The sequence below is a fragment of the Rhineura floridana genome, chromosome 5 (assembly GCF_030035675.1).
Source record: "Rhineura floridana isolate rRhiFlo1 chromosome 5, rRhiFlo1.hap2, whole genome shotgun sequence".
Classification (NCBI taxonomy): domain Eukaryota; kingdom Metazoa; phylum Chordata; class Lepidosauria; order Squamata; family Rhineuridae; genus Rhineura; species Rhineura floridana.
Genome location: NC_084484.1, coordinates 6,133,754 through 6,151,063, shown reverse-complemented (window position 1 = coordinate 6,151,063; position 17,310 = coordinate 6,133,754). Strand labels below are relative to the sequence as shown.

The 17,310-nt window shown below is 42.9% G+C and overlaps 1 protein-coding gene across 1 annotated transcript in view; it reads left to right on the top strand.

Annotated features, from left to right (window-relative positions):
* DGKH (diacylglycerol kinase eta) overlaps positions 1–17,310 on the top strand; it is a 247,107-nt gene that overhangs the window by 109,375 nt on the left and 120,422 nt on the right. Inside the window, 6 exon segments of the mRNA XM_061629909.1 lie at positions 461–586; positions 6,619–6,721; positions 8,738–8,900; positions 11,259–11,367; positions 11,506–11,645; positions 11,821–11,908. Coding sequence (XP_061485893.1) covers positions 461–586; positions 6,619–6,721; positions 8,738–8,900; positions 11,259–11,367; positions 11,506–11,645; positions 11,821–11,908 — 729 coding nt within the window.

The following is a 17,310-nucleotide window of genomic DNA, read 5'->3' as shown; positions in this document are numbered from 1 at the left end:
GATCGAAAGGGCTGCAGACAATATTTTGAGCTTCTGTCATTCCCTCAGCAGTACCCTGCCCCCAGAAAGCCAATGCTAAGCCACTGGAAGGAAAAATTTGTGCAGCAATGCATATGCACGGAATTCTTTGGAGTAGAGCCTAAGGGTTTATTTATTTATTTAGAAAAGTATTTATCTATTTCCAATTCATATCATATAATATAGTGGTATACAGCAGCATATACACTAAAACAGGGTTGAATTCAGTGTTAGAATGGACCTGTTGGAAATACTGGACATGACTGACTTAGGTCCATTAATTTAAATGGCTCTATTCTGAGTATAACTTAGTTGGATACAATCATAATAGTTTTCACAATGAATTAGCAGAGGGAACCAGTGAATATGGTGGTGAATTTGGAAGAAAGATGACTTGCCTATTTCCCTCCCCTTCCCACACTTTAATAACACTCCACTGTAGGTAGCTATGCCTCACCAGTGGTTAGAAGGAAATCTGCCTGTCAGTGGCAAATGTGCAGTTTGTGACAAGACCTGTGGCAGTGTTCTGCGCCTGCAAGATTGGAAGTGCCTTTGGTGTAAAACTATGGTGAGTTCAGATTGCTTGAGTCTGTTTTCCTTAAAATATTCTTCTAGACTCTTTTCATAATGGCAAAAGATTTTAGTGGCAACCCACTAACTAAATAATGTTTAGTTGATCTGTCAAACAGTGTCTAACCAATTAATCATATAATTAAAGGATTTAATTTAAATAAATATGCATATTGCCAATACCTCAGTATAGGTTCTGTTAAATAACCCCCTGTAACATCTCATTTAAAAGATCATTGTTAGTTTTTTCTTTTCATTTCCTATTGCAATAGCACACTGAAACCCAAACAAAATGTAGTATTCACTTAACTATTTAAAACTTGCAACCCTAGCTTCAACTCTTACACAATGTATTTTCTAGGGGGACTTGCTCTGTAATGTCATTTTTACTATTTTTGACATGGTTATTATTTAGTTTGCTTTCATGTTCACTGCTTTCATCTTAAAATGTTGGGCCAGATCTTCTGAACGAAAGTTTTTGTGTATATCTTGATGAAGAAAATGCAAAAATGAAAGCTTGGATATTTTTAAAATATCAAAATAAGCTGTTATGTAGAAATTGTAGCTTGGGCTGCATAATTTCTGACCCAGCAAGCTGAACACAACCGATTAGCCATAAGGTTGCCAACCCCCTTGTTTTTCTTTGTAGTGTCTTAACAGTCCTATGATTTTGATTTGATTTATTATATTTACTCCACTTTTCTTCTTATGAATAGACAAAACAGCATACATGATTAATAACAATAAGACAATAAAATGTAAATACATACCATCATCATAAAAACAAACTTCCCTCTGAGGAAGTGGACAAGGTGCTCTCTACTGTGAAGCCGACCACCTGCTTGTTTGATCCTTGCCCTACGTGGCTCATTATGGGCTGCAAAGAGAGACTGAGCGAAGGGATCAAGGCAGTGGTGAATGCATCCTTGGAAGAGGGTGCAATGCCATTAGCCCTCAAGGAGGCAGTAATAAAGCCTTTCCTGAAAAGGTCCTCCTTGGATCCCCAAGAGTTGAATAATTTCCTCCCAGTCTCTAACTTATCATTCTTGGGCAAGGTGATTGAGCGTGTGGTGGTCAATCAGTTACAGACACACTTGGATGAAGCAGATTATCTAGATCCATTCCAATCGGGCTTCAGGACTGGACATGAAACTGAAACAGCCTTGGTCACCCTGGTGGATGATATGAGGAGGGCGTTGGATAGGGGAGAATGTACATTCCTCGTCCTCCTGGATCTCTCAGCGGCTTTCGATACCATCGACCACGGTATCCTGTTGGATCGCCTGGGGGGATTGGGAATACGGGGCACTGTTTTACGGTGGTTCCGTTCCTATCTCTCCGATAGATATCAACGGGTAGCATTGAGGGATGAGGTTTCAGACCCTTGGCCTCTCAGTTGCGGAGTGCCACAGGGTTCTATCCTCTCCCCCATGCTATTTAACATCTATGTGAAGCCGCTGTGGGCCATCATCAGGAGATTTGGGCTGCAGTGTCACCAATATGCAGATGACACCCAGCTCTATCTCTCGTTCAAGTCCTCACCAGAGTTGGCTGTGGATACCATTTCCAAGTGCCTGAAGTCCATAAGCGAATGGATGGGAGGAAATAGGCTGAAACTGAACCCTGACAAGACCGAGGTGTTGCTTGTGGGAGATAAAAGAAGGTTAGGAGATATAGACCTGGTGTTTAATGGGGTAAGATTGCCCCTGAAGGACCAGGTCCGCAGCCTTGGGGTCATTCTTTTTTTTTTACAATAATTTTTATTCAAATTTTCATAAAACATACAAAACAAAATCATAAAACATTCAAAGACAAAAAACAAAACAAAACAAAAATGATTAAACAAAAAAATAAAATGTTGACTTCCCATTTGTCGCAGGTCAAATCAGTTATAGGTCTACAATATATAACAATCCTGTCTCTTAAATTATATTATAAAATCACTTTCCTGCAGTAGTTATCTTAATTAATCATCAAATCTCATAAACATTACTTTATTCTTTCCACAAAAAGTCAAAGAGAGGTTTCAATTCTTTAAGAAATATATCTATCAATTTTTCTCCAAATAAACATGTCGATTAATCCATCTCGTTAATAATAATAATAATCTTATTGTCATAACCATAGTCCAAATAAACATATCGATTAATCCATCTCATCAAAATCTGTTAGGTCCAATAATTTCAATAGCCATTATTCCATTATCCCTATTAATTCCATCTTCCATCTTCAATAGTCCTGTTAAGTCCAGTAATTTCAGTGTCCAATCTTCCATTATCAGTATTCCATAATAATCTTGCTGTCATAGCCATAGTCATATAATAAGAGTCTGATGGGAATTTCCTCTCTCCCAAATATTTTCTTGCCATCAATTCTGAATAAGTTGCTGAAATATTGTTGTAAAGTCATATCTCTGTTCTTCTTTTTTACAAAATGCACTGGTTCATCTCTTGAGAGTTTTTCCATTGTCACATGGCTGCTGTTAGTTCCATAGATTTTCTCTGTATCAAGCTCCATCACGTCATTCCAGTCCAGAAGATTATCCAAGCCATTGATAACTTTATCTCTAATATCTTCATTAATTTCTTCAGAGATAACGTTAAATTCCAAACAGTAGATTTTATTTCTAATATCCATAAACTCCAGAACTTTTTCCAATTCCACATTTATTCCAATCTCCAGGGCTTGTATCTTCCCTTTATTTTTTCTTTTCTCATCTCTGATCTCATTCTCCTCTCTCACAGCCTTGGGGTCATTCTTGACTCCCAGCTGTCCATGGAGGCTCAGGTCTTGGCAGTGAGCCAGGCAGTGTGGTATCAATTACATCTGATACAAAGGCTACGACCCTACCTTCCTGTCCATCTTCTCCTGCGGGTGATACACGCCCTGGTCTCCTCTCGCTTAGACTACTGTAATGCGCTCTACATTGGGTTACCCTTGAAAATGGTCTGGAAATTACAGCTGGTACAGAATGTGACGGCACGTATGATTAAGAACAGCCGTCACCGTGATCACATCACGCCGGTGTTAGAAGATCTACACTGGTTACCAGTTGTTTACCGGGCCCAATTCAAGGTGTTGGTATTAACCTTTAAAGCCCTATACGGTTTCGGCCCAGTTTATCTAAAGGAGCGCCTCCAGCATCACCAAGTATGCCGCCTGACGAGATCAGCCACTCAAGACCTTCTCTCGGTCCCACCAGTTAAATCAGCTAGGCTGGTGCGGACCAGAGAGAGGGCATTTTCAATTGTGGCTCCCACCCTCTCAAACTTGCTTCCTTTTGACCTTCGCCATGTCCCCTCCCTCGCAGGTTTCCGCCGGGCCTTAAAGACCTGGCTATTCAGACAAGCCTACAGGATTTCGGGGGTGGACTAGTTTTAATTGTTATGAACTATGGGCGGTTTAGATTAAGTGTGATTGTTTATATGTGTATTTTATCCTTTTGCTGTACGTCGCCTAGAGTGGCCATTAACTCGGCCAGATAGGCGACCCAGAAATAAAATTTTATTATTATTTATTATAAACTGTGTAAGGCAGTGGTAGATAAAACCTATAAAACATCAAACTTCCATTGTGAGATTCTAGAACAGTCTTCAATCTGGTGCCCTTCAAACATTTTTGAATATAACTACTGTTAGGTCCAGCCAGCATGACCAATGGTCAAGGATGATGGAGGTGATAGTTCAAAACATTTGGCCAAATGTTGAAGAAGATTGTTCTAGAGCTTTTGCTAGGAAACTTGTCCTCCTGCCCCCACCCACTCCCTTCAGAAGAAGAATGTTCACTGTCTGAATGTGCCCTGAGCATTGGAGTGCCTTCTGGCTGAGTTCTCTTCTGACCACAATAAAAGCATCAGCTGTGAAAAGTTTCAATTTGTTTCACTACGTTCATTCCTCAATGGCAGCAGATGGGTTTCCACCACCTCCCCAGGATATGATGAAAGTATATTAGAGCCAAGTGTTATTTGACCCTGCAGTCCAGACCTCCAGGTGACTCCCCCCAGCAGCTTCACGTACTGAAAAACATGCCAGACCAGATGTTATGTGGAATCCCATGGGCCAATAGTCATATGGCAGAACAGTGACCCCCCCACACATCATTTTCTAGGATTATCCCCAGGAATAACAACTAGAGCTACTTTTTATTTGTACTGTTTTTTATTATTATTACATTTATATCCCACCTTTCGTCCAAGGAGCTCAAAGTGGTGCACATGGTTCTCCTCCCTTTCCATTTTATCCTCACAATAAACCCATGAGGTAGGTTAGTTTGAGAGACTGTGACTGGCCCAGGCCACCCAGCAAATGTCATGGCTGAGTGGGGATTTGAATAATGGTCTCCCTGGTTCTAGTCCAGCGCTTTAACCACTACACCACTCTGTTCACATGACTACAATTTCTGCTTTGTCATGTCTTTGTTGAGGGTTACCCAGTCTTTTCTCACTACTACTTCATCAAATGGTTCTTTAAAAGTCTTCACAGCTTTCATACCTGTGTAGAATCTTAATTTAGTACTGTCACACTAAAGCCCTTTGAACCTGTGGCCTTCTCTCTCTTAATATGGCCCTTTGGTGACATCCATGTCTGCTAGAGTTTTGTGCGATCTATGTGCTTACTCACAATCCTTCTTTCCTATGTGTGCACAAGGATTAGGTGGTATAACACTCTTGGAATCCTCCCTAAAGTAGTCTCTGATTTACTTAGGAGATGGCACTTCCTTGAGAGCCAGTGTGGTGTAGTGGTTAAGGTGTTGGACTACGACCTGAGAGACCAGGGTTCCAATCCCCACACAGCCACAAAGCTCACTGGGTGACCTTGGACCGGTCACTGCCTCTCGGCCTCAGAGGAAGGCAATGGTAAACCACCTCTGAATACCACTTACCATGAAAATCCTATTCATAGGGTCACCATAAGTCAGAATCAACTTGACGGCAGTCCATTTCCATGGCACGTCCTGCATTCTTTCCAGACCATAAAAACAATGAGGAATAGCTCAGCATAAGACCCTAGCTTTCTACCTGACTGGACTGTCATATGCAGGAAAGATACTAACTTCCTGCGTTTCTACATTGGTTGATATCAGTAGCTAAGAGTGAAATGTCATTCCCCAGCATCTCCAATTAGGACTGGGAAAGTTTCCTGGAGAGCCACTGCCAGTAAGTCTAGCCAATACTGAGCTAGATGGACCAATCGTCTGACTTGGTAGAAGGCAACTTCATATACTCCTATGTACCAGAAGTATAGGTACTTTTTCCAGAAGGATCTCTTGGTGGATGTGTAAGGTTACCACATGGATCTGCTCCATTGACTTTTGTAAAACATTATGCCTTTGATGTGCATGCAAGGTAGGAGAGTAGTCCTACCCAGCATTTTCTCATGAGTCGGAAACCAATTCCCACTTCTAAGTAGGTCAGCTTGCTATTATTTTTTTTATTATTTTGCTATTATTTTATTATTATATAAAAATATAATATATAAAGACTACAAAGAAAAACAGGATATCCTATAATGGATATCCTTTGATATCCTACAACTTGCTCTTTTTCCCTGCAGCCGGTATTTCTTGCTTTTAAAGTGCACCAGTAGGAAAATGTGCCCTTCTCTCCTTAAGACTCTCCTCTTACAAACTCTCTAATTAGAGCTCTAGAATGTTCCCAGGGAGTTCTCTATGCAGGTACAGAGTCCATATGTGATGATGTACAGATGACCACTCAAGAACATTGGTTACTTGTAAGCAATCTATTTGGCTGTGTTTTTTGTTTTGTTTTTGCATTACTAGGGCAGCAGCAAAGCCAGGTAGTTCATCAACCTCCTACTGGGCTGCTATATACATATGGATTGATGGATGAGAAATTGTTCAAGCCTGTTGTGGCTTCAACACTTAGGATTAGTGCACAACTTTATCTTTATATCTTTCCTTGAATAATGCATTTTTGGATTACAGTACTCAGGTGTATGTTTTTTGCCACAGTATTAAGATTGTATACTGGGAAAAATATTAATAGTCCATGGCTTGTCCTTTTTTTTCTAGGTGCACACTGCTTGCAGAGATTTGTATCCTCACAAGTGTCCACTTGGCCAGTGTAAAGTATCCATTATTCCTCCTACAGCACTGAACAGCATAGACTCTGATGGTATGTAGGACTTTTGACATATGCAGGACTCATTACTCTGTAATTATGACACTGTGATATGCTCTGCAAGTCAGAAAGCAAATACGATTGAGTGTAAGGGCATTGTGGTAATGCAGTGTTAAAATTATGATGAAGTCATTTTTTTGCCTTTGTAGTGATGAGACTGTACAGCGCAAGGCCTTGCACAAGACAGATCAGAAAAGAGGGAATATAGAGGGAGCAGGACAGGGGATGATGGTGCCTATCACAATCCTATGGATGTCAAAAGAATGACACATTCCTTGTATCAGTGTAATTACAGAATATTAAAATGGTGTCTACACAGACAGTATATGGCATAAGCAGATATGCATATAGCAGTACTATAGCACACATCCACTGGATGCACTGGAAAAATTGAGCACTCTTCCAGATCTGTTTCATATTACACCCTCAGGTCCATGGAGAGAAGGGAAAGGAAACAAAAAAAAGGGCAGTGGGTTGGATCCAACACTCCCTTTAATGTGTTTCTACTCAAAGAAGGGCACTCTCCGCTCAGGAAGTGCGGGACCTTTTGCTAATTCCTTTTACCTTCTCCCCAAGTGTGCTCCAGAGAACAGCTTGGGAGGTGGTACGGGGGGAGACAAAACTGACAAAAATCATCTTCATCCTTCTGACTCTGGGAGTCTCTGCTGGATCATAAGGCTCCTTATGTGAACAGAGTGGATCCTTTGGACCTAAGAGAATGATACAGAAACAAAGGACCCATGCAGCAAACACCAGACCATCAAGATCCAAAAGTTACAGACTAAGAATCGGTTGCTGCCTCTCTAGCACAGAAGCAAGTGCTGGTAAAATAGCAGTTACCTGCACACACACAGAGTACTAGTGTTTGGTATGTTTCCCTCATTCTCATAAAATAATTTTCACATTTGTGGCAATATTACTCACTTTGAGAGAATTTAAGAGAAGAGGTTATTAGCCAACACATTCAGCAGTGTGCTAGGCAGGATACAAAATATTGATGTGGCAGGTATATATTGGACAGTTTGGATAGACAAATAAGCTGGAGAAATGGTGCCTGCTTTACTAATTATTTTAAAGAGGGGTTAGCACAATGTTAACTGGTAACAGAAGCTGACAAAAGAAAGCATTTTACTGGAATGTTTGAAGTGGAAAATGACAATACAGAATGTGAAAGCTTCTTAGAGAACAAGAGAAAGGACAGATGAGAAGTTCTGGGTCAAGCAATAACAAAAGAGAGAGGTGGGATTTTAGCTACTTAGGTAAGCAAAAACTAGTGATATGTCTGTTTTGCCACTTCCAGACTGTGCTTCCAGACTGAGTGCTTGTTCAGAATGTGGTTTCAAAATGATTTTGCAATGTCATAATGAAAGCAACTTGGCATTATCTTATTTTCTATTACTCAGATGACTTAAAGGCCACCGTTCTATTGCAACTACATTGTGCAAGGCAACTTACAAAAACAAAACGTAATTAAAGTCATGATACCATACAGAAGCTTTTGTGGGATGAAACAGGCATCCAGTAGCATGGGTTAACTCTTGGCCAAGAAGACAGGGAACATACGACTAAGCTTTTGCAGCCTTGCTTGGTCATGTATGCCACACTCCCAGTTCATTCCCTTACTTCACCCAGGAAAGATCTGTTCTGCAAAGGGGGCAGTCACAGTGCCATTCTTGCTACCTTGGCATCCTTGCACCAGGTGCCACATTGGGAAGGGGAAACTGCTGCCATATCAGCTTCTCTCCAGCAGGGGAGGAGAACGCAAGAGACTAGCTTATCTACCTGCAGCATGAAAACCAGAGCAGAGAATTATTTAATTTGTACTACTGCACAGGCACTTCATCCAATATCTCCCTCAGCCCTCCACAAGGGCAGACAGCCTGATCCCTCCTATCCTTTTTATGGGTGCTCCCTTATATTACCTTTAATTGGAAAAGGGACAATTTGCCCTTTTCAAAGTGACCTGATTCCATCAACCATATTTATGTCATTTTGTTCCTTTATTTACAGGATTCTGGAAAGCCACATGTCCACCATCTTGTGCCAGTCCTCTGTTGGTTTTTGTTAATTCAAAGAGCGGAGACAATCAGGGAGTAAAATTTCTCAGACGATTCAAGCAGTCACTAAATCCAGCTCAGGTGTTTGATTTAATGAATGGAGGACCTCATTTAGGGTAATATATTTTACTTTCTATAAGCCATTATTCCTAAAAATGACCAGGATGGGTCACTGCAAAATTGGTATATTTAAATCTTACTTTATTCTACTGGTGTTCACTATATCAGATTGTTGTATTACTGGGTGCTTCAGTAATAATTGTTGTATTATTGGGTGCTTCAGGATACTAAGGCACATAGATTCTGAAGCATTACAGAGCATTTAGTAGCTTTTTTTCTCCTGACAAACATACATGATTCACTAATAAGTTACCAGATATTGGAATTTTTAAATTATTATTTCTTTTGTGCTATACGTTTTGAACAGTAGCATTGCCCTCCCTTTTTATTAATAGGGGCTGTTTCTTCCTGCAGGAGGCTTGTCCTGTGAAGTTTTGAGCTCACAAGAGGTGGGGCTGGGCGTTTTTTCCCCTTGTCAATTGTACTTGTTAGGATGCCCTATGGTCACTTCACAGACTTATGTTTTTAGGTGAACACCATCAGGGTGCCATGGTTGACTTTAGTTCCCTCTGCCAAGGCTGGCTTTGTTTTGCGAAATTACTTTTGGAGAGCATTCTGGGCTATTTATGTAGATAGTCAAGAGACAGTCACTGTGGCAACTCTTCCTGGAACTGAACTTCTAGCATGTTGCATCATGCTGCTTCTTACAGAGAACTTTTATCCTTGCCATCTTTTGTAAGCTGAAATTAAAAAAAAAACATATCGTTTACAACCAGTACATTATATTATGTCTTGTCTAGATTAGAGTTGGCACACTGGCATCCTGTGGGCTGAATTTGGCCCTGAACTTTACTGGTCCCCTGCGGCCCTTCCAAATTTTAATCAAGGTGAAGTTAAAAAATATCAGTTTCACTTGTAAAGAAAAGAAGAAATGTTCATATGTGTATATTTCACATCAGTTCACCTTATTTCTATCTCATGTGCATACATGGAATAACACATTAGTTCCTCAGTCCTTCCCGCTCTCGCTGATGACCTCATACTATCCAATCACTTGTGCTCTATTCCTGTGAAGTCCCTGTCACTAGGAGATGCCTGCTTTATTACTGAGCACAATTGGTATGGTAATAGGTTGTTCTGGCTTGTAAACTACTGTGCAGAAAACAGAGTGACCCTCCAAGAATACAGAAGATGACCAGTTTGCCAGATAAATAGTAGCTTCATGTTTCAGTGAACTTGTATTACTCCCACTCTTCATTCAGATGTTGTTTTCTGGAAAATAACATGCACCAGCAAATCTATGGGTTGTATCCAATGCTAGCCCTGCTCAAAATAGATCCATTAAAAATAATGGACATAACTAATTTAACTAACTTAGGTCCATTAATTTTAGTGGATCTTCTCTGAGTATAATTTAGTTGGGTACAGCCCTGTTTTATTATTTCAAAGAGGATACATGTTTGTATTGTTTCCCATTTTCTCTTCCTTCTCCCTAATATATCTATTTCTTGATACATTACTTTATATTTTTTCTTTGTGTTGCATCTCTTTCTGTTCTCACTGTCATATGGCTGCTTTGTCTTTATCGTTGAAGGAAAATACTAGACATTTAGTACCATGGCCAGAAGCTTGATTTCAGATGAAAAAGAACCCAAGGCAGTCAAAATGAGGTACTGATGATCCGGCAATAAAGAGTAAAATAGCACTTGTTACTCTGTGTGTAAGCATGTGATCTATATAATATATAGATTCTATGCTTTCTTCACATTGTCTCAACCCACAGGACGAAACCCATTTTAATGCGTTTGACCTTCGGGCAGTCCTTACATTGACTGTAATGATACTATCACCTATCATTACCGCCGTGGTCTCCTTTGGGACGAAAGGTGGGATATAAATTTACTAAATAAATAATAATAAATCAATCACCATATTTTGTTAGGACTTGTAGATCGAAAACTATTGTTATGGGTCTGTTATTTAACAAACTATATCAAATGTCAGAAAATGCCAGAAAAATTGAAAATGTTTGAAAAATGGAAACAATCAGTGTGTGCCATCTGAAAGCAACATGTTATTTCCCAGAAAATTTCCAGAGGGATAGCCTTGTTAGTCTCTTGCAGGAAAGCCAACAAAAGGTCTTGCGGCACCTTAAAGACGAACGGATTTATTATGGCATACACTTTTGTTAACTCAAACTCACTTTGTCATGATGTATCTGAGTACATGAAAGCATGTGTCATAATAAATTTGTTAGTCTTTAAGACTCGTGGTTGGCTTCCATCACCATCACCAACCCCAGAAAATCTGCAAATTATACTGTCAACTTTTATCTGGCAAACACTGTCATTGTTTTGAAAGTGTATGTTGTAACTACTCGTAAATTTGAACACAGAAAATGCATTCTCTTTCAGTTTACGATTATTTCAGAAGTTTGACAATTTCCGAATCTTAGTGTGTGGAGGAGATGGAAGCGTTGGTTGGGTATTGTCTGAAATTGATAAACTCAGCTTACACAAACAGGCAAGTATTTGATTCCTCTTACTGAGAAGGGAAGAATGAGCGAGATGGGTTTCTAAGAAACTGGAAAATGAAGCAAAACTCAAATATTGCTCTATAAGTGGAGTTTAAACAGAAGAATTTCTTTATTTTTCATTTTAGTGTCACTTGGGAGTGTTACCTCTTGGTACAGGAAATGACCTTGCCCGGGTTCTTGGCTGGGGAGGGTCATGTGATGATGATACACAGCTTCCTCAAATTTTGGAAAAATTGGAACGGGCTAGCACTAAAATGTTAGACAGGTGAGTAAGCTTCCCATTCCTCCCCCCCATTTGTTTCATTTACAAAAGTTGAATTACCTTTGAGTAACTGGTGGCTGTTTCTTCTGCTGCTTCTTGCAGTACAAATAACTCCTCCTGCTGTGTGAATCTGGTCCTTTGCAAGTTTGATCAGTTGGATCTATGTAACTTCTTTCAGGTGGAGCATAATGTCATATGAATTGAAATTACCGTCAAAGCAGCCTATTCTTCCAGTTACTCCAGAAGAGGAGTCTGATGAATGTCAGGTGAATGTTGCTTTTGGAATGTGATTAAATTGTATAATGAAATATGATGAACAAAGTAATCCTATACATTTCTACTCAGAAGTAAATTCCATTGGGTTCACTGGGACTTACGTTCAGGTAAGTGTGCATAGGATTGCAGCCTAAGAGTTACATCAAAAACTATGAGGGGAAACACTTCAGCGGAAGTATGTGATCAAGTTCATACGTTTCAGCTTTGTTGAAATGTCCATTTACAACTTAGTAGTCAATATAATTTTATTTTAAAAATACATTGGTATAAGTCATTGTTAGCAACTGTGATAGACATTGAACTAATTAATTCCACTTTTAACCTGTCCTTCGTTCAAGGAATGTGGGGCAATACATATGACTCCACCTTCCTCCTGCATTTTGTCCTCACAATAACCATGTGAGGTAGGTTAGACTGAGAGATGCTGAATGGGTGTGCATCAGTTTGAACCAAAGTCTCCCCAGCCCTACCTAGTCCAATGATCTATCTATTAGTTATGTCACTCTGGCTTTACATATGCTGTAAAAACAAAGGTTACTTATTTGAGGATTTTGCCTCTTGTTTTAGAAAAAAACTACACAGGAAATTTCAAGAACAAGTTGAAGTTCTGAAATAATTTAAAGGCTTTGGTAAGGGAAGCCTGGGAGATAGGTAGCCAAGCCAGGGAAGGTATACGGGTTAGTTGTGCTCCAGACCTTGTTGGAGCAATTTATTAGGTTGGGGCTATCCAGGATCTTGCATGTTTCATTCTCTTTGTGAGATAAGAGCATAAGAAGAGCTCTGCTGGATTGTCAGGAGCTCAGTTGAGAACTCCTGGCAAAGTGGGCAGGAGGAGAAGGACTGGGATCTGGGGGAGGGGCCCAGTAATCCTCAATGGGAAGGGGTTGAAACCGGAGAAGACTTCAGTAGTCTGACCACTGACAGTCCCACCCCTATCACGCTGCCTGCGATAGATGAGACAGTGGTCAATGGAGAACCTCTCATTTTCCTCAGGTAGTCCGACATCACGTGGTTTGTAGCTCGACCTAGCGTCCAAAGGCAAGAATGGATCGAAGTCAAGACCTGGGGCATCCAGCCCCTCCCACTCCAGTTCATTCTTGCCTTTGTTCGAAATTGGATCTATTTCTATAGCTTGAGCTAGGTTTAGTGATTGAGTCTGTGGGACTGATCTTTCCTTCCATTCCCTTCCCTCCTTCACCCTGTTTGTACTCCTGGGACGTTGGCTGGGTGGATTTTGTTTTTGGCTCATTTTTGTTCTTCCCCACATTCAGTCCCTTTGTTGGGGGCTCCGGCGGCTGCCGTTCCCCCTTTAGGTTCCAGTCTCTTGTGAGGTGAGCCTTAGCTGAGAGCCGCAGCTGCAGCTCTCTCTTCAGCCTTTTCCTTGCTTTGCCGCTGCCTCCCTTTCAGGTGGCGGCCATTTTTATTGTTTTTTGTTGCCGGGAGCCACGGCTGCCGCTCCTTTAGCAAGCCAGTTGATGGAGGTGGCTGGTATTTGGCTGCGGCGAAGGCTGCGGTCTCCTTTGGCACGCGGCGGTTGGAGCTCGCTCCTGTGGCTCTCTTAGTTCTTTTTACCTCCAGCTTCTGGATTGCTCCAGGCTTGGGTGGCGCTTACAGGCGTTGCAGCCTCACCGGGAGCCTGCAGCTGAGGCTTGCCTTCTGCTCCTACCACCTATTTAGCGGCCCAGCCGGCACTGGCGGCGCTTTATATTTTACTGACTGCGCTCGGGGCTCGCCCTTGTGCCTCCCCCCTTAACAGTTTGCCTGTCACCGAATGTGGCCGTTACGGGCCTTTTGGAGCTCATGGAACCCTCTGCCTGTCCGCCATTGCTCCTTCTTCTTCCAGGCCGTCATTTTGATTTCAAGTTTCCCGCCCTGTTTGCGGGCGCCATTTTATTTGCCCCCTTTTTTCCCTCCCTTTCTGTTCTCCTTTGCTTGACTGTACAGTTATTTTAGTGAGGCTCTCCAAGTTTTTAAAATCCTGCAAGTCTCATTTCTACACATTGTCTCTACATTTCATGGCATTTGGTGCTGTTCACCCCCCACACCTGTGGGCATGTACTAACTGCCTTCCCCACTCGATGTGTTTACATTGGGACTTATCTGCGCAGCAGCTGCATATTGGGATTGTACATTCTCCCTCACCTGTGGGTGTGTACTAAAATACCTCACCACACCGCACCCCTCACCTCTGTGCGTGTGTTGGTGATAGTCCCTCACCATACCACACCCACCACCTCTGTGCATGTGTTGGCGATATATATAGATGGATAGATATACCGCATCTGTGGGCACGTAGAATGGCAGATCAACACTCAGAGGCACATTCGTCTGGGGCAAAGCAACCCTGCAAGACCTCGCATCACAAATCTGCCAAGCAAAAACTGCCCAGACTTCACTCCAAGGCCATGGCTAAAACTAAACACCTGTCTAGCCACAGTGCCACCAAGCGAACACGTTACATTTCTGTTCCGCATTCAGAGGCTGCCAGCCGAGAACGATTGACAGCCCTAGAATCATAGAATCATAGAATCATAGAGTTGGAAGGGGCCTTGTAGGCCATTGAGTCCAACCCCCTGCTCACAGCAGGAAATCCACAGCTAGAGCATCTCCTGCAGATAGCTGTCCAGCCTCTGCTTGAAGACATCCAGCGAAGGGGATCCCACCACCTCCCTAGGCAGTCGGTTCCATTGCCGAACTGCCCTTACTGTCAAGAAGTTCCTTCTAATGTCCAATCTGAATCTACGCTCCTGCAACTTAAAACCATTAGACCTAGTCCTACCCTCTGGGGCAGCAGTGAACAAATCTATACCCTCCTCTATGTGACAGCCCTTCAAGTACTTAAAGAGTGTAATCATGTCGCCCCTCAGCCTTCTGTTCACCAGACTGAACATGCCAAGTTCCTTCAACCTTTCCTCATAAGACGTCTCCATACCGGCTATCATCCTCGTTGCCCTCTTCTGAACCCGCTCTAACTTGTCTATATCTTTCTTAAAATGAGGCGCCCAGAACTGAACGCAGTATTCCAGATGGAGCCTGACTAATGCAGAATATAGTGGGACTATTACTTCCCTCGACCTGGAAACTATAGTTCTGTTTATGCATCCCAAAACCGCGTTTGCCTTTTTTGCCACCACCATATCCTCTATTCTCTCTGTCACATCTCCTAGTATTCCTATGGGCTCACACCCGCTCGTCATACATTTTTTGAAGGGGGCCGCCCGACTATTGCCAGCAGTTCGTCACCATTTTCCTTTGTGGAGTTTATCAAAGGTCTTGCAAGCCCTGCAGCGTCCTCCTTTTGAGCCCCTTTGATCTGTGCCATTACGACTCTTGTCCTTCAAAGTCCTGTTCCTCGTGGCGGTCACCTCGGCTAGAAGAGTTTCAGAGTTGGGGCCACTGTCCTCAGCCCGCCATCTCTGTATTTTCCATAAGGACTCAGTGGTACTGCGTCTGGATCCATCCTTCCGTCCTAAGGTGGATTCGACGTTTCACTGTAACCAGGACATTGTTCTACCTTCGTTCTGTCCGAATCCTGTCCATCCACTGGAGAAGGCCTGGCACTCGCTAGATGTCCGGAGGGCCCTCAAGACCTACCTGTCTCGGACCCAGGACATTTGGTCAACGGATTCGCTTTTTGTATCCTTTCACCCTCGTACTCTGGGGAAAAAGGTGGCCAGTTCAACATTATCTTGTTGGTTGCGTGCCTGCATCGCATTGGCCTATGAGTCACTTCAGCTGCCAGTGCCTCATAATATAATGGCGCATTGAACTAGATCAGCAGTCACTACGGCTGCTTTCGCAACCAATGCCCCTCTGGCAGAGATTTGCAGGGCGGCTGTATGGTCTACCCCAAATTCTTTCATAAGGCATTATAAAATAGATCATTACGCTTCTGCTACTTCCTCCTTTGGGAGGCGTGTGTTACAACAAGTTCTTTATGACAAGTAGTCTCTCCCTATTAGGGGCTGCTTTGGTACATCCCACGTGATGTCGGACTACCTGAGGAAAATGTACCATTGGTATCACCTGAAGGGTGATTTTCTCAGGTAGTCCGACATCATGGCCCTCCCTGTTGGAGGCCTTTTGGGTTTTTTGTACTTTGCAAATTATCACTCTTCAGAGTTATACTGTTTAAACTGTTTAACTAAGTCAAGACCTGTTTGGAAATGTTAATATGCTGGTAATCTTTGGGTTATTATTTGGGACACGGTTTCCTTGCTGGTAGGCCCGTTGGCCTTTTCTGTCTTTTCAGATATATCTCACTTCGGTCTCATCACGAATGAACTGGAGTGGGAGGGGCTGGATACCCCAGGTCTTGACTTCGATCCATTCTTGCCTTCAGACGCTAGGTGGAGCTACAACCCACGTGATGTGGGACTATCTGAGAAAATCACCCTTCAGCAGGGCCACATTAAGCTGAGGAGGGCCCCTAGGCTGATTGGTGTCTGGGGCCCCCATCCCCACGCTTCACCTACCTTTCAGTTGTTTTTTGCGGCGCACGCATGTTTGCCATCAATCAAGAGGGCGGCCAAGGTTTCCCTAAGGAGCTGAAGCCTCTGCCACCATCTTTGTTGATGGCAGCAACGCACTCGTGTAGCACGCATGCATGCCATCAGCCAAGATGGCGGCAGAGGCTTCAGCCCCTTAAAGAAACCTCGGCCGCCATCTTTATTGATGGCAAATCTGCGCACCCCCCAAAAAAACAGAAAGGTAGGTGAAGTGGGGGGATAGTGGGGGGATGGTGGTCCATGGATGCTTCCGCAGATCGCAGAAGGAGAGCGGAGGGCCCCCTGTAGCTTCAGGGGCCCTCGGGCCAGTGCCCGACAGGTCCCCAAGAGCTCCGGCTCCCTACTAAGCCTAATGGATAATCTGGCCCTGCCCTTCAGGTGATACCAATGGTACATTTCCATGCTTTCCGACCCTGTTCTGTCTCCAGATCCATCTCCTGCTCCTCGCTCAGGACAGGAGGAGTTGGAGACGTGGCTGGAGGAGGAGACTGGAGAAGAACTGGCTGAGGTGTCTCCTTCATTGCCAAGGATACGCTGCCTGCTCTGCAGGCTTGAACAAACTGAGCCCGCTTACCAGCCTATCCGTAGGAGTGCCCATTTCCTGGCCCAGTCCTGAACTGGGAGACAGTTCCCACACAAGTAGTGAGCTCACCTCGAATTTACTTTAGTCTTAGGGGGCATGTCAAATTGTTGGGACAACATCATAGCTTGCGTAGCCATGTCTTGCTATGACCCGTAGAGACCTGTGTAATCTGTAACCTAATTTATGTATCGCTCTAGAGTTCAGTTTTGCATTAAAAATAACAGAGAAAAGCATGTTGGTGATCCCGAGTCTGATTCTGCGGGGTTGAGCCAGGACATGGATCAGACCGAAGGCCCATCTA